This window comes from Heloderma suspectum, chromosome 6 (genome assembly GCF_057233095.1).
Source record: "Heloderma suspectum isolate Gila_16-S chromosome 6, 16-S_ref, whole genome shotgun sequence".
Taxonomy (NCBI): Eukaryota; Metazoa; Chordata; class Lepidosauria; order Squamata; family Helodermatidae; genus Heloderma; species Heloderma suspectum.
The window spans coordinates 4,002,759-4,026,391 of NC_139463.1; the positions used below are offsets into that span (position 1 = coordinate 4,002,759).

Consider the following 23,633-nt stretch of genomic DNA (forward strand, 5'->3'; position numbering starts at 1 on the left):
CATGTGGCAAGCAGGCTCTGGCCCTTTTCCGCCTTGACACCAAACCCCTGGCACTTCAGGCTGATGGAAGTGGCAGAGACCATCCTGCTTCAGTCATGATTTGGGAAACTGGTGAAGGTTGTGTTTTCTGAGAGGACTCCCGCCCCGCCCTGCCCCACTTTTCCCCACACCTCCCGTGGAACTTGGATTTCTTGAGCATTAAATGAGTGATTCTTGATGGCTGTTTTTAGGGTGTGTGTTTTTTAGAAGGATTGATTTCAGTTATGCGCACACATTCACATGTGTTTGTTTTATAGAAAAGTGAGACATAAGCACAGTAAATAATCGGACCCACCCAGCCTCTCTAGCTAGCCCACTGAGCTCCCCGACATCTTTTGCATCTTCACCTGCTGCTCCTGTTGCCTGTCTGTGGTTATTCGGGATGCTGTGCATGCAAGTTAAACTTTTGGGGGGAAGGGCCCAGGCCTGGGGTACTGCCAATCATCCCAAGCAGCAAGTACATGGAAAAGGTGCGGCCTTGGAATAGCAGGCCAAGCATGATTCCTCCCCAGAACTTAAGCAAAGCTTCTTAACAAGATGCTTTGCAAACTCCTTGTCTCTTTCCCAGGCTCAGGTGCAAAACAGCTCTCAAAATTTTAATTTTGGGGGCCATTTTGTAACTTCCCTCTCCCTTTGTCTTTCCCCACTTCTCTTCCTCCTTTCTAAAAGGACATTCAAGGTTACTTTGTCATCGCCAAATCCCATGCTTTAGCAGTTTCTTGGAACAGATGAATCAAACTTCCGAATCTAACAATTGTGTTCACAGCTTTGGCCTAACAGCATATGCTTAGAAGACTGTGCCTGTGTCTACATCGTGGGGTCTATTTTTATCTGCAAGTTACTTATCTGCTGTTTAGACATCCTGTGCACGCTTGTTTCCCTCATTATAACTAGAGCCTGTGACCCAACAGACGCCGCATATGCTGGTAGCATTATTCTAAGAAATACCACAAATACCACACCTTACTGATAGTTGTGGAAATATCTTTAAGTCTCAGTGCATTACGCCGTTTCTGCCACTTTCCTTATCTGATAGTGTCATAGTCTTTTACTCTCTATTCTTCGGTGTACAGACGGTGTGTATTACAATTTGGGAATGTGTTGCGGTAGGGTGGAAGGCAATTAAAATGAGATTAGTTACCACTCTGATAAGGCACTGACAGTTTAATGATTTTTAAACAAACGTCTCCTTTCTCGTTGGAAAAGCAACATTTCTTTTTCATTATTTTTACCACCAACCCCCCACCCTTCCATGATACATAGAATATTTCATATCTGTCCATCATCAGAACTGCTTTGCTGGACCACACCAAAGACCTACCTAGGATGACCTGGACCCCTCCCCCCCCCCCCAAGCACCTGTGTCAAAGGACCATGGAGCAGATTACAGGGTCCCAGGGTCCTCGGCAGGGACAGTCGTCATATCTCTGTGTCAAGGCAAACTTAGCCCCGCTTGTACTTGGAGACAGATGCCGAGTGGACACCCAGCCCCAGGGAGCACGGGCGCCTACAGGCTCAGGCTTGACTGGCTGCAGATGCAGAATTGCCTGCCAGAAGAATAAGGACTCCTCATAAGTAGACCATTTCTCAGGGGACACTGATGGCCTGCAGCTTTATTCCGAGGGCTGAGGCTTAAAAGCCATCTGTTCTAGGCAAAGGAAGCTATAGCAATGGCTGTGCACCAGCCCCCACATTCCTGCTTTGTATTTCCCAATAACCTAGGCCAGCCTTCCCCAGACTGGTGCCCTCCAGAGGAGTTGGACTACAATGCCCGTCACGCCCAGCAGGCTGAGGGCACCAGGCTGCGGAAGGCTGGCCTAGGTCTTCTCTGGAACTCCCTGCATTTGGACTTTGCTCTGCTTGCCTTTGCAATTCATCCTGACTATTTCTCTGATCTTCCCTGGCACCACCATGAGCAGGGCAGCATAGCTCATCATGTCATCATCATCAGTCAGTGCTTCCACGGAGTCTACAGGTAGGGCTCATTGTCTGCCCCCAGCATCTAGTAGTCCAAGGTATACTGCATCTGTTCATAGAGGTTTCATTTAGCTATCAAGTAGCACGCTAGAAGCCCATGTGCTAAATCATGCATTCATGGTCCTGACAAGGGATGTATGAGAAATTTGTTTCAGTTTGTTTTTGATCAGGAATCACCCAGCTTGCACCGTCTGGACTGAACTCGGACTTGGACACAATCTGTGGTCGAAATCAGAGCTTGTAATGTGATCCGTGGAGTGAAAAAAAATTGTTTGACAGTATGCATGCATTTCAGAAATGCCCATGAAGAAGTCTGTACTTTTGAAAAATGCACACAATTTCACTTTAATCAATGGGAGAAGAATGCATACATTTCAAAGATGTGCACAATTGATGTGTACATTTGGAAAAACATGCATGAAAACACGCATGGATTTTCAAGCAAAAAGAAAACAAAACAGAGCTCACAATCTCATTTGGACTCGAGTCAGAATGAGCGTCAAGATGGAATTTGGAGAACTTCCGTGAGCTCCGACTTTGCTGATTCATACGTCCCTAGTCCTGCCTGGCTGTCAGAGCCTCTGTCTCTCTCTGTTGCCCCACACCTTTTATGCCTGCCTGCCTGCCTGCCTGCCTGCCTGCCTGCCTGCCTGCCTCTGATGGCCACCAGCACCCCCATGCTGGCTGCCATTTTTGCCTGCTTATCCCCTGCCAACTACATAGGAAAGCTATGAGTGTGTGCCATGGCCCCACCCTTCCACAGCTAAATTGGGGCAAAACCCCTTGGGTGGGGTATTTAGCCTCTCTTTCGATCCTCATTTTTTAATTATGTTCTTCCACATGTTGATTCCAAATTCCTTTTTATTCCTTGGGGATCATGTACTGATCTGTGTTCCTTCTGTATCGATGGCACAGCTTGGACGGGCAGTATTGACATTTGCTGCCAATACGCCATAGCTCCCCAAATCCCCCGAGTTCAAGTGAACTTTTTCTTCTTCTCCGTCTTCAGGTTTTCAAAAGGCATTCCCTCACTCTGAATATGTGTGCAATAGCCCTTAATTGCAAAGAACTCACAGTGATAGTAAAAACTGGATTCTGAATGATTTGATGCTCTCTGTCTCTGTCTCTCGCTGTCTGTCTGTCTGTCTGTCTGTCCGTCTCTCTCTCTCTCTCTCTCTCTCTCTCTCTCTCTCACACACACACACACTATAGGGCACATTTTAGAGATTTCTTACATTTGTATGATCATTCATGAACCCTGTTCACAGGGAGGCATCCCCAGAGCCGAGTGCTGACCATTTTAAAGAAGGTTTTACAGAGAAAAAGGGAATTGTAGTTTTGGAAAGGATCTACAGGAATCCCTTGGACTCCAGCAGAATTCTCTGTAGAGAGGATGTTAAGAGCTGTGCTGCTGCTATACACCACATAATCTCTAGCTAACGATCAGGTGCAAAGTGCCCCAGCCTTATCCAATTGAGGATTCAACCATTTTCTTGTTTACAAACCCTATTGACTGCTGCTGAGTCACATCACCTGCGTACAGTTAAGTGCAGGCTTGGGGCAAGGGCCGGAAAGATGCCTCATCCTCTGGCATTGTTGGAATCTGTTGATGTTTCAGTAGATGCTGCTCTTAAGTCTGTGTTAGTTTTCCACCACCTTTTCCAGCTCTTTGCTGGTCTGATAACCTTCCCAAGTTATTGGCGGCAGGGGTGTATGTTGGTTTTGGAACAAACAAAAATAGAGCTGAATGAGGCCCATTTGGTTGCATTTTCATTTGCTCCCAAATAGATGCAAAGAGGAATGAAGATGTATGGACGAGAGCCCCATTTGGGACGGCCATTTGTAACTTTTGGGGGTTGGGGGAGGGTCCCTTATTCTGGTGGTGCCGGCAGCAGCATTGAGTTCAGTTGCCCCTCCGCGTGTGGCCTCAACAAATGAATACTGAAACAAAGGCGATTTGAGTGAATGAATAACCAAAGAAATGAGTCTTGTCATCCCAAAAACAAATGGAAGTACAAAATGTGTGTGTGAGTGTGTGCAGGGGCGGAGGGAATCTTGTATACCTCTAATTGGAGGGTGTTCTGATATGCCATATGTTAGCCAAACATGTGAGCTGGGAACAAGGATGAAAGAGAAATTCGTACAGTTTGCATTTTAATGTGAACTTACCTAATTTCATACTTTTGAACCACCATGCAAACCAAAACTCAGTTATTCTTCAAAGCTTGCACTTCACCAAATTTTGCAATGGCGTTCTCCAATCATAAAATACCTATAAACCTGTGTATATAAAGGAAAATAATATTTTAAAATGCATCATATTAGGGAATTTGTTTGCAAAAAGTCTGTATATTAGGCAAAAGTGCATACAAAAATGCATGTATTAGGAGAAATATGCATTTTATGAATGTATTGTTTGTCAAAGTTCAGAATGAACGGAATACTGTGGAAATTCACAAAGTTCGAGAACAACCCAACGTAACCCTGGAAACATGAGAAACTGAAAGAAACCAGAAATGACAGATTCATCCATCCCTAGCTGGAAGTCCAAAGTACAAGTCTTGCATCAGCCATGTACTCACTAGGTGTCCCTAGGCAAGCCCCCCCCCCCCCTTCAGCTTCTTGGACCACCCTTGTCTCCATTATGGGGATAGTAACACCAAACATCCATACAAAAAGTTCGTAAGGTATCTTGAAAGTATGTGATTCACTTTGAACATTCTGCAGTGGTATATAACTGCTAATTAAAACCATTATGATTAGGAAATGCCAGAGAGGAGCTATTGCCCCATTGGTAATTGCTTCATCCTGTGCTCTTGTGCAGCAAAGAGGTTTGCACAAAGGGCTTTCCTGCGGATCTTGTCCTAGAAATGGTATGGTTTATTTTGAGTGCAGATCATGCATTTCCATGGACTTCAGTTTTTAATTTATTTAATTTATTTATTATTACATATTTATATCCCACCTTTCTTCCATCATGGAACTCAAGGTGGCTTCATGCAGTTCCTAGGTGGTCTTCCCTCCAAGCACCGGCCAGACGCACACCTGCTTAGCTTCAGCAAGGGGGCTGCCTCCTGTGCCTTCAGACCATGCTCTGGGACAATGTGGGTTTGTTTTGACCCTGACTATGCCCAGACCTGTTTTGGGATCTCTCTCTGTTCAAATAGGTGCGTATCATTCACTTTCACTGGGAATGCCCATGTTACCACTGCGATCTGTTTATGAATAGATGTTTTAAAGATTTATCCGTTGTTCTTCATGCAAATATAGCATTTTTTATCATTCTCTCTCTCTCTCTCTTTTATAGCAGGTGCCAAAGCCTTTGTCTGTGATCACTGTGGTGCACAGTTCTCTAAAGAAGATGCCTTGGAGACTCACAGGCAGACACATACCGGTAGGTTTTTCTTTGGGGCAATTTCTTCCATATTTCTCAAAAATGTATTTAATTTGCACATCTGCAGTGCTGTACCAGGCTTCCTGGAAAGGCCCCTTTAAGGAGATAAGCCAGTGATTCTCCCTCTTCTTGGTAGACATTGGTGTTGGCTTTTATCTTGAGCTGGTAATAACTGTATAGTTTTCATTCAAATCAATGGCTTGTTATTGTGCTCCATGAATACTGGCTTGTGTTGGGGCTGGTGAGAGTGAAGGAATTAGAGAATTCTTGGGCTTGGAGAGGAGATCAAGTCTTCTTGTGCCTATCAACCTACCTCCATTCTTAGGTTCCATCCATCCCATTATTTCAGTGCTCGGAGTTTGCCAGGAAAGGAATGGGAAGACCCAGATAGACTATGAAAAACTATGAAGTGTAAGATGGAACAGTCAAAACAGCCAGGAAGCATCTTCTCATTTACTTCTCATGGTAAACTCTTTGAGGAGAATATTGGGGCTGGTGACCTAGGAAGGGCAAATCTAGCTATTCCTATTTCTGACCCAGTCCTAATCTCAAGCCAAAGCCTGGGTTCTTTCTCAGGATTGCGAATTTAACTGAAAAAACAAATAATGTGTCTGTTAAGTGGCGGGGTTGGGTAGGGGAGATATTTTTTTGGAAAAAGCTAGGGGTGTAGGATTCCCCACCATCTGTTCCGGTGAGGAATCCATGGGGGGAGAGGTGATCCATTCCTCCCCCCTGGAATCCTCCAGAGTGGCGGAGAGTCCAACCCACTGTGCAGTGCAGGAATCCAACTCAGAACATCCCTGACATGTGTGTCAGGTGTCCAGCCTCATCTTGAATGCCTCCAGTGTGGGAGAGCCCACCACCTCCCTAGGGAATTGGCTCCCTTGTCATATTGCTCTAACAGTCAGAATGTTTCTCCTGATGTTCAGCCGGAATCTGGCTTCCTGTCACTTGAGCCCATGATTCCGTGTCGTGCACTCTGGCACGATCGAGAAGAGATCCTGGCCTTCCTCTCTGTGACAACCTTTCAAGTACTTGAAGAGCGCTATCATATCTCCCCTCAGTCTTCTCTTCTCAAGGCTAAACATGCCCAGTTCTTTCAGTCTCTCTTCATAGGGCTTTGTTTTCAGTTCCCTGATGATCTTTGTTGCCCTCCTCTGAACCTTCTCCAGCTTGTCTGCATCCTTCTTAAAGTGTGGTACTCCAGATGAGGCCTAACCAGTGTTGAGTAGAGGGGAACTAGTATTTCTCGGGATTTGGAAACTATATTTCTATTAATGCAGCCCAAAAGAGCATTTGTCTTTTTTGCAGCCACATCACGTTGTCGACTCATATTCAGCTTGTGATAGACAACAGTTCCAAGATCCTTCTTGCTTGTAGTGTTGTTGTGCCATGTATCCCCCATCTTGTAACTGTGCATTTGGTTTCTTTTTCCTAGGTGCAGAACTTGGCATTTATCCCTATTAAATGTCATTCTGTTGTTTTCTGCCCAGCGCTCCAGTCTATCAAGATCACTTTGAATTTTGTTTCTGTCTTCCAAAGTATTAGCTCTCCCGCCCAATTTCGTGTCATCTGCAAATTTGATCTGCATTCCCTGCACCTCCTCCTCCAAGTCATTAATAAAAATGTGGAAGAGCACTGGGATAGGGGTGTACGAAACCCCACTTACCTGTCTCTGCTGGGGTCCGCAGGTGAGGGGAGGTGATCCGCTTCTCCCCCCGGAATCCTCAATGGGGGGAGGTGATCCGTTCCTCCCTCCCCCCCCCCGGAATCCTGCCTGGCTGGCTCCACTCTGTGGCCAGTCCACGGAGGCGTCGGCCGGGCCAACCCACAGCGGGGCCTCCACCTACTGCTGGGCTGCTGCAGACACAAATGACGTCCTGCCTAGGGGACGCCATTTGTGTCCCTACGCTAGCACGTGATAGGCTACATAAATATACACGTAGCCTATCACGGGCTAGCATAGGGATGCAAATGGCGGCCGCTATGACAGCTGCCATTTGCGGCCAGAGCCGCCGCCGGAGCCGCTGCCACCGCCGCATCCACCCCCTGGTAGGTCCGTCCTGGGGGGATTTCATGGGGTGGCAGGGGGGAGGGAGGCCATTCCACCATGGACTCCGGGGGGGGGCAGATTCTAAAGAATCCAGCCTCACTGGAGTCGGTGGCGGAATTCTCCGCCATCCCTATACTGAGTCCAGGACTGAGCCCTGCGGTACCCCACTCATTATCTCTCCCCAGTTTGAGAAGATCCCATTGATAAGCACTCTTTGGGTCCGATCCTGTAGCCAACTGTGGATCCACCTGATGGTTGTTTTTTCTAGCCCACTTTGAGCTAGTTTGCTCATCAGGAGATCATGGGGCACTTTGTCGAAAGCTTTGCTGAAGTCGAGGTATATTATGTCCACAGCATTCCCTCAGTCCAAAAGGGAGGTTACCTGATCAAAAAATGAGATCAGATTCATCTGGCAGGATTTGTTCTTGACAAATCCATGCTGGCTTCGAGTCATCACTGCATTGTTTTCAAGGTGCTTCCAGATGGATTGCTTTATGATCTGCTCCAGAATTTTCCCAGGGATTGATGTCAGACTGACTGGTCTGTAGTTACCAAGTTCCTCCTTTTTGCCCTTTTTGAAGATAGGGACAACCTTAGCCCTCCTCCAGTCATCTGGCACTTCCCCCGTCCTCCATGATTTCTCAAAGAGAATAGACAGCGGTTCTGAGAGTTTTTCTGCCAGTTCCTTTATTTCTCTAGGATGCAGTACATCTGACCCTGGAGATTTGAACTCATTCAAAGTAATTAGGTGTTCCTTGACCATATGCCTATCGACCTCAAGCTGCAATCCTGCTCCTTCAGCCTGTACTTCACCTTTGCCAGGGGGTCATAGACCCTCTTTGGGGAGAAGACTGAGCCAAAGTAGGAATTGAGCACTTCTGCCTTTTCTTTGTCATCTGTTATCATTTTGCCATCCTTATTTAATAGCTGAACAACTATTTCTTTCCTCTGCCTTTTACTATGCACGTAGCTGAAGAAAGCTTTTTTGTTGCTTTTAGCATCCCTCGCTAACCTCAGCTCGTTCTCAGCTTTAGCTTTCCTGACGCCATCCCTGCAATTCTGTGCTACCTGCCTGTACTCTTGTAGCTTGGTCTTCCTTCCACTTCCTATATATGTGCTTTTTTGTTTTCAGGTCATCTCTAAGCTTTTTGTGAAGCCACATTGGCTTCTTCTGTTGTCTTCCTCCTTTTCTTCTTGTTGGAATTGTTTGTAATTGTGCCTTGAGAATTTCCTTTTTTTAAAACTCCCACCTGTCTTGGACTCCTTTTCTTGTTAGAGTCACTTGCCATAGGACCTTACTTATCATTGTTCTCCCAGTTTACCAGAATTGGCTTTCCTGAAATCCAGGGTATGCATTTGGCTACACTCGGCTTTTGCTTCCTTTAGAACCAAGAACTGAAGTATAACATGGTCGCTTTCCCTCAGTGTTCCTGTAAGTGCTACTTTGTGCACTAAGTCATCTCTGTTGGTTAGGATCAAGTGAAGGATAGCCGATCCTCTAGTTCCTTCCTCTGCTTTCTGTAGGAGGAAGTTATCCGCCACACAAGTCAGGAATTTCCTGGAGGGGCCATGTTTTGCAGAATTTGTCTCTCCCAACAAATATCGGTGAAATTGAAGTCCCCCTTTGCTACTAAATCATGCTTCCTTTGAATTTGCTTTTCAAAAGTTTGAAAAGCACCTGGTGGGACTAAAATTATTCATGTGCTGTGCCTATTTTACCCATCGATCCTGGGACAGGGATGACGCTAGTAGCAGTCAGCGTAGTTTAATAGCAACTAGCTCCCCTGCCTCCCCACCCCTCCGAATGGTCCTCCTTGTATCCTGGACCCATTCCACCCCCTGGCTGGCTTCTGTTTCTTCCGCTACGCTTTGCAGACGAGAGAGAGAGAGCATCGGGAGGCAGAAAATGTGGTTTTTCAAACACCTTCTGGAAAAGCACTTGTTCATCCAGGCTTTCTCTGGCTTGTAACGAATTATTACAAATTTGAACGACTGAACAACAACAACAACAAATATATGCTGCTCCATTTTACTGCTCCTTGCACTACTTCATAGTGTTGTTGTAGCTGGAATAGTCTATGACTATTTTTAATAGTCAACTTTTAATGTGATTTTTATTGTTACTTTAGTTGGAATTGTTTTTTTAAATAGTGTTTTTAAATGTGAGTTTTAATACTTATATGTGAACCGCTTAGAGATTTTATTATATTAAATGGCATATAAGTATTATAAATAAATAATAAATAAATCTGCCCTCAAAGGCAGACTTGGGGGGGCAGGGACGGAGGAGGCAGCCCACACTTGTCCAACTGTGCCCTCCCCCCAAACTGAGCTCTTCTAGCCTGAAATATAGCACTCCTAATTGAAAATAAAAATCAGGAAATCGCTATATGCACTAAACATAAACTACAGAAGGCATTTGCCCTCACCAAAGTAATGAGAAGCCCATCGGGAAAGTTGTCTTATCTGTACCGGTTCACCTAGTAGCAAAACTCGGATAGGAGGTGTGTATGTAGGACATTGCAAAGATGATGAGAGATGGATCTCCATTACTTCTGCAGCTGTGCGAAGGCTTGCCAGGCCTCTAATCATCATCATACAGGTGAGGAGGTGGGGTGATCTTCTGGTAAACAGTTTGCTCAACCACTGTTCAGTGAGAGTTGCTCAATTTCTGATTTCAGGTTTGATCGATGCATTATTTAATTGTGCTCACCTAAGCTGCGATGTGCGAGCTCAGCCATTTTTCCACCAGAAGGAGACTCTTGGAGAATTGCTTTGCAGCAGAGAGACTCATCAGGGAGCTATTCTTGTGAACGGGTTCACCCTCTGTTAAACAAAATGTGCTTTCGACAGTATATTGTTGATGGCGGAGGTGGTGGCAGCCTACACCACAGGGCACTAATCCCATAGGTGCGTTGGACCACAACTCCAATCATTCCCAGCCAGCATGGCCATTGCAGGCCCATATATCTGGGGGGCACCAGTTTGGGGAAGGCTGTACTGTGCAAACCTATGCTTAAGCTAATTCTGCTTTTGTACAACCCAGATATGAGAGACAGTGGTTACAGCTAGTGATGTCAGAGGAATCTGTTTTGGAGGGGAGCTTGACAAGCTTCCCTTGGTTTAGCCCCCTGAACTTCAGTCCATTTTCTGCTGAGGAGCACAACTCGCCAGTTTGCAGATTTTCCATATATATTTTTAATTTGGGCAAATTATGGCTGAATTTTGTGCAAATGTGCATAATCTTCACAAATGTTGACTGCAATTTGCACAAATAATGCAAATAAAAGTTCCTGGAGTACAGGAAAAACCCACAGCTCAGCCCGCAAAGGTGAACCCAGTTGGGCATGCAGCAGAACTCGGTTGAGCCCCAAAAGAAATGGATTTCCCAGAGACAGACATCCCTACTTATGGCAAATTCCTGTCTTTGGTAGGCATTTTTCCTGCTGCTGAATACGAGAAGTCTCTGAATCAGTGGTCAGGGCAATAGAAAGAAGTTCTCTGGGAAACAGTGTTAGGCATTTTTACACCTAACACTGTAGGCCCCTTCCAACCCTACTATTCTATGATTCTACTATTCTATGATTCTACACCTTACTTTGCCACGGTGTTATCTCCATTGGCAGAGGTGGGTGGGGTTGTGGCAGAGGCAAATATTTTATAGTAGCAGATTTCGTATTGTGAGCATCCCGTTGTACAGAATGGTTTGAACATTTTACAGGCTCAGTGGTCATGGTGGAGGTGCAATCTTGCCTAGGAGTACAGGAAGTTCAGACCCTTGGTCCATGTAGCCCATCTAGTCTTGTTGACATTGACTGGCAGCAATGGCTCTCCAGGGTCTCAGACAAGCCTTACTTGGTGTTGCCAGGGACTGAACCAGGGACTTTTTGCATGCAAAGGAGGTGCTCTACCAGTGCGCTGAACTTCGTTCACACTTTGAGTATTGCTGTGTAGTTCTGCAAAGTGTGACTGAAGCAGGAGAAAACTGGCTCCCTCCTGGACTATATTAGAGCAAGCACGTCTTTTTAGTACTGATAAACCAATAAATGTACATGTTCCATCCTTAATGACATCTGCAGGTTGAAACTGAACACATTGGATGCTATCTTGGCTTTAAAATACACAAGAGGTGATGTTGGGGCTACAGGATTTGGATGGCCAATAGTAACGTGCCCATGCATCATGGAGCACAATGGATGGCTGCTGTGCCAGTCGATCTGGGAACTTTGTTGGCAAAGTAGCAGTCAATAGATTTTGGAATAATTGCCCTCCTCCTTCAAAGACCAGGTAGCTAGCTGGCTGATGATTACAGCTGATAAAGTTGTGTGTTACTAATGCAAGTGATAGCAGAGGTGCTTTGTCCAGGATGGGGGAGGAAGGCCTTTGAGCTGGAGTGTGCTACAGAGCCAAGAGATCAAGCAACAGAGATTGTACTTATGTTTGGCAATGTTAGCATCATTCTCGTAAAACCCTTGGTGCAGTGAAAACCACAATGTGTGTGTGTGTGTGTGTGCTCTTGCATTTGTTTCAATAGGCATTACTACAGTCGAAAAAGGAAAAGATGTTCCATCCAGCTGGTCCTCATGGGTCATAACCTTTGGTGTACACCAGGAGTGGGCAACTTGTGGCCTTCAGGTGTTTGGGCCTAAAACTCCCATCATCCCTCATCATTAGCTATGCTAGCTAACGTTGGTGGGAGTGGTAGGCCACGACGTCTAGAGAGCCGTAAGTTGCCCACCCCTCATGTATATACCCTGTTAGCCTTTTAGATTGTTGGCATATCATAACCACAGAGTTACATTAGTTTAACAGTCATCTCCTCTCCACAGGGAACCCTGGAACTGTACGTCTGTGAAGGGGACTTGGGACCTGTCATGGCCAATTCTCAGCACCTGCACCAAACTCCAGCTCCCGGGTTTCTTTGGGGAGCCACTATCTTGGTAGTGAAGCTCCGCCCTGTGTGGAGTTCAGGCAACTGTTAGCATTTGCCTGAGGGGAAGCTGTAAGCCAAAGCTATTGAACATACACACCCTCCAGGCCAACGCTCAGTGGCGGGCTTGCACATGTTTTTCATGCAGAAGCTCCCAGATTCAATTCCCAGAATCTCCAGTTTAAATGATGAGTTAGCAGGTAATGGGAAAACCCTGGAGAGATGCTGCCATTCAGGCAGGTAATCTGGGGCTGGATGGATGAATCCATTCTGGTATAAGGCAGCTTTCTATGTTCCTACTTGAAGGCTCCTAATGAAGATCCTGAACTGTCAGCGGAAGGCGCAAAGTGAAGGCCTGTGTGTTCTTTCAGCGTAAGGTGGGTTACAGTGCCACCACTGGCTGACTCCCAGATGCCTTTGGGGCAACTCAGTGCCACATCACCAATGGGATGTAGGGGCCAACTCTGGGGAAGTGGCTTTGTGGTGCCAGCCGCAACACAACATTAACGTGAACCCAGGGCAACCTCCTGTTGGAGGCTTGGGAGTCAGCTGCTCACCACCAATGGGGTTGAGAATGTCTATGGTGAGCTCTTGAAATCTAGGTGGTACGTATGGCGGTGGCTGTGTTGTCAGATCCCCTTGACTCCCCAGGTGTACACTAACACCACCTGTAAGTGTCTGTTTAATCTGGCAGTGACACAGAACCAAATAGCAAAATGGTCTATTTCAAGAACTGCCCTCAGAATATTCAGAACCAAAACGAATACCTGTCTCCCTGGAAATCACACCAAGCCTGGATAGCTTTATCAGTCCAGGCTTGCAAAATGAAAAATGGGAATGTTGTATTTTATTCTTTTAAATATTTGCATTGTGTTTTATATATTAACTGTGTTTTAAAATGGGATTTTAGTTTAACTGGTTGTACTCTGCCCGGAGAACATTAGTTATTGGGCGGATTAGAAATATATTGAATGAATAAATAAATAGACAATGTTTCAGGAGAATCATAGAATAGTAGGGTTGGGAGGGGCCTACAAGGCCATCGAGCCCAACCCCCTGCTCAATGCAGGAATCCAAGTCAGAGCATCCCTGACAGATGGCTGTCCAGCCTCGTCTTGAATGCCTCCAGTGTGGGAGAGCCCACCACCTCCCTAGGTCATTGGTGCCATTGTCATATTGCTCCAACAGTCAGGACGTTTCTCCTGATCTTCAGCCGGAATCTGGCTTCTTGTAACTTGAGCCCATGATTCCGTGTCCTGCACTCTGGGATGATCGAGAAGAGATCCTGGCCTTCCTCTCTGTGACAACCTTTCAAGTCCTTGAAGAGCGCTATCCTATCTCCCCTCAGTCTTCTCTTGTCAAGGCCAAACATGCCCAGTTCTTTCAGTCTCTCTTCATAGGGCTTTGTTTCCAGTTCCCTGATCATCTTTGTTGCACTCCTCTGAACCCTCTCCAGTTTGTCTGTATCCTTCTTAAAATGTGGTGCCCAGAACTGGACACAGTACTTCAGATGAGGCCTAACCAGGGCTGAGTAGAGGGGAATTAGTACTTCCTGGGATTTGAAAGCTATGCTTCTATTAATCCCAGGGTGGCGGGGGGTGGCAGACCATTTCGCCACCAATTTCGAGGGGCCGAATGCGCTGGCATTCGGCCTCCCCGAGATTCGTGGCGAAATTCTCTGACATCCCTAGATTGCTGTAGACATAATATACCTTGATTTCAGCAAAGCTTTCGACAAAGTGCCCCATAATATCCTGATGAGCAAACTAGTTCAAAGTGAGCTAGATGAAACAACGATCCGGTGGATCCATAGTTGGCTACAGAATAGGACTCAAAGAGTGCTTATCAATGGGATCTTCTCAAACTGGGGAGATGGGGAGCAGGGTACCGCAGGGCTCAGTCCTGGGCCCAGTGCTCTTCAACATTTTTATGAATGACTTGGAGGAGGACGTGCAGGGAATGCTGATCAAATTTGCAGGTGACACAAAATTGGGCAGGATAGCTAATACTTTGGAAGACAGAAACAAAATTCAAAGTGATCTGGATAGACTGGAGCACTGGGCAGAAAACAATAGAATGATGTTTAACAGGGATAAATGCCAAGTTCTGCGCCTAGGAAAAAGAAGCCAAATGCACAGTTACAAGATGGGGGATATGTGGCTCAACAACATTACAAGTGAGAAGGATCTTGGAATTGTGGTAGACCACAAGCTGAATATGAGCCAACAATTTGATGTGGCTGCAAAAAAGGCCAATGCTCTTTTGGGCTGCCTTAATAGATATGGTCTGCCACCCCCCGCCACCCCCGAGGACAGGACTTATCTTGGGCGAATCCTCCTGGCGGCGGCGGCTCTGACGGCGGTTCGGCGGTGGTTCGGCAGCAGCGGCAGCCGGTCTTCTGACCGGCTGCCGCCACCGCCATTTCCAGTAAAAAATAAAAAAAAAATGTGATAGGCTACGTAAAGATTTACATAGCCTATCACAGCTAGATTTTTAAAAAAATACCGTGATAGGCTATGTAAATCTTTACGTAGCCTATCACGGCTGAGTAAAAACAAAAACAAAAAACCACATGTATGCAAATGGCGGCACCCATAGGCGCTGCCATTTGCGTTCCTTATTTTGGTACGACTAGTCTACGTAAACATTTACGTAGACTACGGCGAAAATAAGGGGAATGCAAATAGCATAGACGCTACGTCCGGTGCGCACAAAAAGCACAAAAAATCCACAAGCGGTTCACATTTCTTCAGCACGTAGCTGAAGAAAGCCTTTTTATTGTTTTTACCATCCCGCGCTAACCTCAGCTCGTTCTCAGCTTTAGCCTTCCTGACGCTATCCCTGCAATTCTGTGCTACCTGCCTGTACTCTTCCTTTGTTACTTGGCCTACCTTCCACTTCCTGTGTGTGTCCTCTTTTGTTTTCAGGTCATCTCTAAGCTTTTTGTGAAGCCACATTGGTTCTTCTGTTGTCTTCCACCTTTTCTTCTTGTTGGAATTGTTTGTAATTGTGCCTTGATAATTTCCTTTTTTAAAAGCTCCCACCCATCTTGGACCCCTTTTCTCATTAGCATTGCTTGCCATGGGACCTTACTGATCATTGTTCTGAGTTTATTATTAAAATCATTTATTAAAATCAGCTTTCCTAAAATCCAGGGTACGCGTTTGACTACACTCGGCTTTTGCTTCCCTTAGAACCAAGAACTCAAGTGCAACATGGTCGCTTTCCCCCAGAGTTCCTGTAACTGCTACTTTGTGCACTAAGTCATCTCTGTTGGTTAGGATCACGTGAAGGGTAGCCAATCCTCTAGTTCCTTCCTCTACTTTCTGTAGGAGGAAGTTATCTGCCACACAAGTCAGGAATTAACTGGAGGGGCCATGTTTTGCAGAATTTGTCTCCCAACAAGTATCGGGGAAATTGAAGTTGCCCATTACTACTACATCATGCTTCCTTGAAACTTTGGCTACTGGCTTTTCAAAAGTTTCATCCTCGTCTTCTCCTTGATTGGGTGGCCGGTAGTAGACTCCGACCACCAGGTTCCTTTTATTCTTTGCTCCATTTATTTTGATCCAGATGCTCTCGATGGGGCTCCCAAGCTCATCCTCCTGTATTTCTGTGCAGAGAGATGTATTTTTCACATATAGTGCAACCCCACCTCCCTTTCTGTTCCTCCTGTTCTTTTTGAACAAGTTCTATCATTCAATTGCTGTATTCCAATCATGAGAGTCATCCCACCAAGTCTCAGTTACACCTATCAAGTCATAATTTCCATCTTGTATTAAGAGTTCAAGTTTGTTCTGTTTGTTTCCCATACTCTGGGCATTAGTATATAGACCTCAAAGACCATGTGCTTCATAGTCTGGCTTTCTTCCTACATGTTTCTTAGTGGATAAAGTAGCAGTTACAGGAACTCTGGGGGAAAGCGACCATGTTGCACTTGAGTTCTTGGTTCTAAGGGAAGCAAAAGCCGAGTGTAGTCAAACGCGTACCCTGGATTTTAGGAAAGCTGATTTTAATAAATGATTTTAATAATAAACTCAGAACAATGATCAGTAAGATCCCATGGCAAGCAATGCTAATGAGAAAAGGGGTCCAAGATGGGTGGGAGCTTTTAAAAAAGGAAATTCTCAAGGCACAATCACAAACCATTCCAACAAGAAGAAAAGGTGGAAGACAACAGAAGAAGACAATGTGGCTTCACAAAAAGCTTAGGGATGACCTGAAAACAAAAGAGGACACACACAGGAAGTGGAAAGAAGGCCAAGTAACAAAGGAAGAGTACAGGCAGGTAGCACAGAATTGCAGGGATGGCGTCAGGAAGGCTAAAGCTGAGAACGAGCTGAGGTTAGCGAGGGATGCTAAAAGCAACAAAAAAGCCTTCTTCAGCTACGTGCATAGTAAAAGGCAGAGGAAAGAAATGATTGTTCAGCTATTAAATAAGGATGGCAAAATGATAACAGATGACAAAGAAAAGGCAGAGGTGCTCAATTCCTACTTTGGCTCAGTCTTCTCCCAAAAGAGGGTCTATGACCCCCCCTGGCAAAGGTGAAGTACAGGGGCAGGATTGCAGCTTGAGATCAATAGGCATATGGTCAAGGAACACCTAATTACTTTGAATGAGTTCAAATCTTCAGGGCCAGATGAACTGCATCCTAGAGTAATAAAGGAACTGGCAGAAGAACTCTCAGAACCGCTGTCTATTCTCTTGGAGAATTCGTGGAGGACTGGGGAAGTGCCAGATGACTGGAGGAGGGCTAATGTTGTCCCTATCTTCAAAAAGGGTAAAAAGGAGGAACCTGGGAACTACAGACCAGTCAGTCTGACATCAATCCCTGGGAAAATTCTGGAGCAGATGATAAAGGAATCCATCGGAAGCACCTTGAAAACAATGCAGTGATTACTCGAAGCCAACATGGATTTGTCAAAAACAAGTCCTGCCAGACAAATCTGATCTCATTTTTTGATCAAGTAACCTCCCTTGTAGACCGTGGGAATGCTGTAGACATCATATACCTTGACTTCAGCAAAGCTTTCGACAAAGTGCCCCATGATATCCTGATGAGCAAACTAGCTCAAAGTGGGCTAGATGAAACAATGATCCGGTGGATCCACAGTTGGCTTCAGAATCGGACTCAAAGAGTGCTTATCAATGGGACCTTCTCAAACTGAGGAGAGGTAACGAGTGGGGTACCACAGAGCTCAGTCCTGGGCCCAGTGCTCTTCCACATTTTTATGAATGACTTGGAGGAGGTGGTGCAGGGAATGCTGATCAAATTTGCAGATGACACAAAATTGGGCGGGATAGCTAATACTTTGGAAGACAGAAATAAAATTCAAAGTGATCTTGATAGACTGGAGCGCTGGGCAGAAAACAACAGAATGACATTTAATAGGGATAAATGCCAAGTTATGCACCTAGGAAAAAGAAACCAAATGCGCAGTTACAAGATGGGGGATACGTGGCTCAACAACACTACAAGTGAGAAGGATCTTGGAATTGTTGTCCATCACAAGCTGAGTATGAGCCAACAATGTGATGTGGCTGCAAAAAAGGCCAATGCTCTTTTGGGCTGCATTAATAGAAGCATAGCTTCCAAATCCCAGGAAGTACTAGTTCCCCTCTACTCAGCACTGGTTAGGCCTCATCTGGAGTACTGTGTCCAGTTCTGGGCACCACACTTTAAGAAGGATGTAGACAAACTGGAGAGGGTTCAGAGGAGGGCAACAAAGATGATCAGAGGACTGGAAACAAAGCCCTATGAAGAGAGAGTGAAAGAACTGGGCCTGTTTAGCCTTGAGAAGAGAAGACTGAGGGGAGATATGATAGCGCTCTTCAAGTCCTTGAAAGGTTGTCCCAGAGAAGAAGGTCAGGATCTCTTCTTGATCATGCCAGAGTGCAGGACACGGAATCATGCACTCAAGTGACAGGAAGCCAGATTCCAGCTGAACATCAGGAAAAAATTCCTGACTGTTAGAGCAATACGACAATGGAACCAATTACCTAGGGAGGTGGGGGGCTCTCCCACACTGGAGGCGTTCAAGACGAGGCTGGACAGCCATCTGTCATGGATGCTCTGACTTGGATTCCTGTATTGAGCAGGGGGTTGGACTCAATGGCCTTGTAGGCCCCTTCCAACCCTACTATTCTATGATTCTAAAGACTATTACTGGGCACTATTAAAGCTGTTCTCTCCGTTGCAGTGCATGAGCCTTCATCCATTGTTACCCCCAACTTTACATCTCCCTTCCCCGTAGGATTCAGTTTAAAGCCCTTCTGATGAGGTTCTTCATGCTGTGGCCAAACAGATTCTTCCCAGCCTTTGTGAGGTGCAACCTGTCCCTTGCCAATAGCCAATCTTCCAGGAAGTATAGCCCGTGGTCCCAGAATCCAAATCTCTCACGCCGGCACCACCTTCATAGCCAGTCATATACCTGGAGTATTTTTCTTTCCCTTTCTATCCCTCTTCGGACTACTGTAATGGTGGATAAGAAAACTATCTGGGCCCCAAAGTTCTTGAGTTTCCTTCCCAAAGCTTCAAAGTCTGACATGATTTCTTCGTAGCTCCGCTTGGCAGTATCATTTGTTCCCACAAGGATGAGAAGAAAGGGGTACCTGTCATTGGGCTTTATGACTACAGGCAACCTTTCAGTCACATTTCTAATCCATCCTCCCGGGAGACAACATACCTGGCGAGTCCATGGGTCTTTGCAACATACTTGGGTCTCGATCCCATGCAGCAAGGAGTCTCCCACTACTACTACTCTTCTCTGCTTGTTGTAGGCCTGGGTTTCATGGTCTCTGCTTGACTGACCTTCAGCCTCTTGCTCACTCTCATGCAGGTTCCCCTGTGATTCTTCCTCTGCAGACTGTCCTCCAGTCTCATCCTCAAGTACCTGGAATTAGGGTTGGCGGAGAATTTCTCCCCGAAACTTCGGGGGGGCCGAGCGCCAACGTGTTCGGCCCCCTGAACACGTTTCAGGGAGAAATTCTCCGCACCCCCCCGCCCCCCTGCACTCCCCCCGGGACGGGACTTACCTTTCCCGAATGTCCCTCCTGGCGGCGGGTCCCGGCGGCAGTTCATCGGGTCTTCGTCAGGGGCGGGGGCGGTAGCAAATCTTTCGACCGGCTGCCACCGCTGCCATTCCAATAAAACTAAAAAAAAAATAAATCGTCACGTAGCCTATCACGGGGGCGTTGTGTTTCTTTTTAACCTTTTAGTTCGCGGCCGGGCGAGGCGCCTCCTCCCCGGCCTGAATTTCAGCCGGGCGAGGCGGGAAGCCTCCCCCCCGGCCTGAATTTCGGCCGGGCGAGGTGGGAAGCCTCCCCCCCTGGCCTGAACTTCGGGGGGAGAGCAGCGAAGCGCCTCCCCCCCACCGCGAAAAGCTGCGAGACCAGGTAAGTGATTTTCGTGCACCCCTACCTGGAATCGGTTCCACAGCTAGGGATGTCAGAGAATTTCTCCACGAATCTCGGGGAGGCTGAATGCCAGCGCATTCAGCCTCCCGAAATTGGTGGAGAAACAGTCTGCCCACCTGCCCCCCCCCCCGGGACGGGACTTACCTTGCTCGAATGTCCCTGGCGGTGGCAGCTCCAGCGGTGGTTCGGCGGTGGCGGCGGCCAGTCTTCCGACCGGCTGCCACCACCGCCATTTCCAAGTAAGACAAACAAACAAACAAACAAACAAACGTGATAGGCTACGTAAAGATTTACGTAGCCTATCACGGCTAGATTTTTAAAAAACACCATGATAGGCTATGTAAATGTTTACGTAGCCTATCACAGCTGACTGCAGGGACGCAAACGGCGGCTATGGCCGCTGCCATTTGCATCCCGGCAGGAGACAAGGTTTCGCGGCCGGAGGGATGAGGCGCCTCCCCCCCGGCCAGAATTTCAGCGGGGAGGGACGGGGTGCCTCCCCCCCAGCCAGAATTTCAGGGGGAGGGACGGAGCACCTCCCCCTCACCGCGAAGCAAGCGTTGAGATCAGGTAAGGGACTTTTGTCCATCCCTATCCACAGCTCCACTGCTTCCACTGGTGCAGAGTGGTGTCTAGTTCTCCTCCTGTCACCCTTTTCCAAGGAGTATCCTCTACTGCATTTTTCCTCACCTCAGCATTTCCCACTTCTGCCTCAGCTTTCTGTTGCTCTTCAAGCTTCTGTTCTTCACTTTACTGCTGTAGTTCCACCGTTCTGTCCAAGAACTCTTCGTGTTCTCTTATTCCCCAGAGGGTCGACAATCGCCGCTCCAGTCCTCTTACTTTTTCTTCCAGCAGCGTGATCAACTTGCCCTTGTTGCAGGTGTAGGCCATGTTGTTCTCAGGCAAGAAAACAAACACTGCACACACCTTGCAGGTCACCACCACTGGAGAGTCTTGTCCTTCCATAGCCTCTTTCCCCTTTTTGTGCCTAGCTTTGCGATTGTTCTAAACTAGCCTGTGCCTGCTCCTCTACTCACTAGAGATTAAAAGCAGAGTCCCACTGGTGTGGAAGTGTGTGTTACAAGACAAATATTTTTTTTTAAATGTTAGGGGCCTCCCCCTTCACCCTTCTTTCCGAACTCCCCTGGCCAAGTCCTGTTTGCTCTCCCCGTTCACTCGCTCTGGGAGCTCGCTCTCTGGGAGCTTGCTTGCTTCTGTAGTTCCTGGACCAGCAGGAGCAGCTTCATCTGCTCTCCTCAGCTGGGAGGTGGGAAACAGACTGAAGCTTCCTGCCCACACAGCTGCTGGGAGTACTCAGGGCACACACCCCCAATTCAGATGGAGCTCTCAGGAGCACCTCGTGAGCTCACAGCCACTCAGAAGGATAAAGGACAGCCCTCTGGGCTTCCTGCAGCCCACTTACCTCTTAGTCTCTGTCTCCTTTGTCTCCTTTGTCTCTTCTACCTCCTGGTGAGCTCACAGCCACTCAGAAGGAAAAAGGACAGCCCCCTGGGCTTCCTGCAGCCCACTTACCTCTTTGCCTCTTTGCCTCTGTCTCCTTTGTCTCTTTTGTCCCTTCTACCACTGCAACTCCCCTGGCCAACTCCTGTTTGCTCCCCATGTTCGCTCGCTCTGGTCGCTCACTGTCTGGGAGCTTGCTTGCTTCTGTAGTCCCTGGACCAGCTGGAGCAGCTTCCTCTGCTCTACTCAGCTCAGCTGGGAGATGGGAAACAGACTGAAGAAGCTGATGGGGAAGGCTTTTTCTCTGGGTGAGACAGACAGTTCCCACGCACCCCCCTCTCTTTTCAGAGAGTCCCTTGGTGAAACAGCCAAACTCCTCAGCTGTTCTAGCCCAATCCTCTTCTCCTCAGGACCTATTGCAGTCCATTGAGGTCTGCTCTACAGTGCAACTGAACATCATGGTAGAATCCTGAGGTGGTGAGCTGGATTGTACCCCTGTCAGGTGAAGGTATGTGCGGGGGGGATATCAGTTTTTAATGCTTCTCCATGTTAACCCCCCTCCCTCTCAAAACCTCCTCCCTACAATTTAAAAGCTAGCACGTTAGGGATAGGGTTCTAGCCTAGAGTTAGGTCTTGGCCAAGGCTGAGCTCCAGGCAGTCGGGTTCCAGGGCCCAGAAGTGTTTGCTGTTGGTCCAAGTGGGACAGATGTGGCTGTGTGGTACACACCAGGAAATAACATCCAAGGCATCAGTCATCTTTGAGCGTAGGCAGTGTCCTCATACCAGAAATGAGTTGCTTGGACTGAGGAGCAAACTCTGAGGTGAAGGCTTTATAGGGCCTGCTGGGCTGAGATTGGCCCCTGGTGTCAGCTGACCAGGTGATCAGGCTGGTACTGCAGCCTAGATGGCGCTCTCCAGACACAGAGCTTCAGGCTTGCAGCAGGAAAACAGGCACTGATGGTTAAATATTTGAAAGGAGTGTGTGGTGGTGTTTTACATTTAGGGAGCATTCAGACAAGGCTGGCTGCAGTTTGCGGGTCAGGTGTTGGGCCCCTATAGACCTTCTCCTCCTCCTCTTATGTATTGCCACCAAATGTGAGGGTGGGTGGAGCCTACCTGCAAAGACAACAAAAGAGAAGGTAGATGAGAAGCTAGAGAAGGCAGACAGCTTCTGCACAGCACTCCACGTGCCGGAAGGGGGGGGCAGGGTGATGGCATCAGCAGTGGAAGGCCCTCTGCCGTTGCCCGAGGATGCTGACTGCTGACGCTGGGCCTGCATTTGAAATCTGATACAACCTCACACCTCGCCTGGAGCCTAAATTCGGTACAGTTCGTGCTGCCACCTCAGAATTCAGCTGCTTTGTAGGGCCTTGCCCACTTTCTAGTGCAGAGTTAGGCAGTCGCAGCCTTCGTAAGGTGTGTGGTCAGATACAGCTAGTGTTGTGATTAACATTAAGCATATCACTGTGGGCCGGCTCCAGATGTTCTGACTTTTGTGTGTGTCCTGGGCTCGATGGACCCCTTGAGTAGCTCTACTGTGGCAGGAACAACCTTCTTACTTGGGTGGTTGTAGGACAGCTTCAGGCACTGTTGAATGAAACGGATTATCTAGATCCATTTCAATCGGGCTTCAGGCCTGGTTTTGGAATGGAAACTGCCGTGGTCGCCCTGTGGGATGACCTCTGCCGGGAGAGGGACAGGGGGAGTGCGACCCTGTTGATTCTTCTGGACCTCTCAGTAGCTTTCAATACCATCGACCATGGTATCCTTCTGGATAGGTTGTCTGGGTTGGGAGTTGAAGGCACTGCACTACAGTGGTTCCGCTCCTACTTGGATGGCCGATTCCAGAAGGTGGTGCTGGGGGATTATTGCTCTGTGCCATGGCAATTGTGCCATGGGTTCCACAGGGCTCTATTTTATCCCCCATGCTGTTTAACATCTACATGAAACCGCTGGGGGAGGTTATCCGGAGGTGTGGGCTGAGGTGCCATCAATATGCGGACGACACCCAGCTCTACCTCTCTTTCTCATCAAATCCAGGTGAGGCAGTGGCTGTTCTGAACCAGGGCCTGGGCACGGTAATGGACTGGATGAGGGCCAATAAACTGAAACTCAATCCAGACAAGACGGAGGTACTGTTAGTGGGTGGTTCGTCTGCCCGGCTAGGTGATATTCAACCTGTTCTGGAGGGGGTTGCACTCCCCCTAAAGGATCAGCTTCATAGTTTGGGGGTGCTCTGGGATCCAGAACTGTCACTTGAGGCACAGGTGAACTCAGTGGCATGGAGCACTTTTTATCAGCTTAGGCTGGTATACCAACTACGCCCTTATCTGGACAGAGATAGCCTAGCTACAGTTATCCA

General features: G+C 47.4%; 1 protein-coding gene across 1 annotated transcript in view; it reads left to right on the forward strand.

Moving 5' to 3' along the window:
* Nucleotides 1-23,633, forward strand: part of ZBTB16 (zinc finger and BTB domain containing 16) — a 235,243-nt gene that overhangs the window by 138,368 nt on the left and 73,242 nt on the right. Inside the window, exon 3 of the mRNA XM_084807199.1 lies at nt 5,324-5,410. Within this exon, the coding sequence (XP_084663325.1) occupies nt 5,324-5,410 (87 nt within the window). The remainder of the gene's footprint in view (nt 1-5,323; nt 5,411-23,633) is intronic.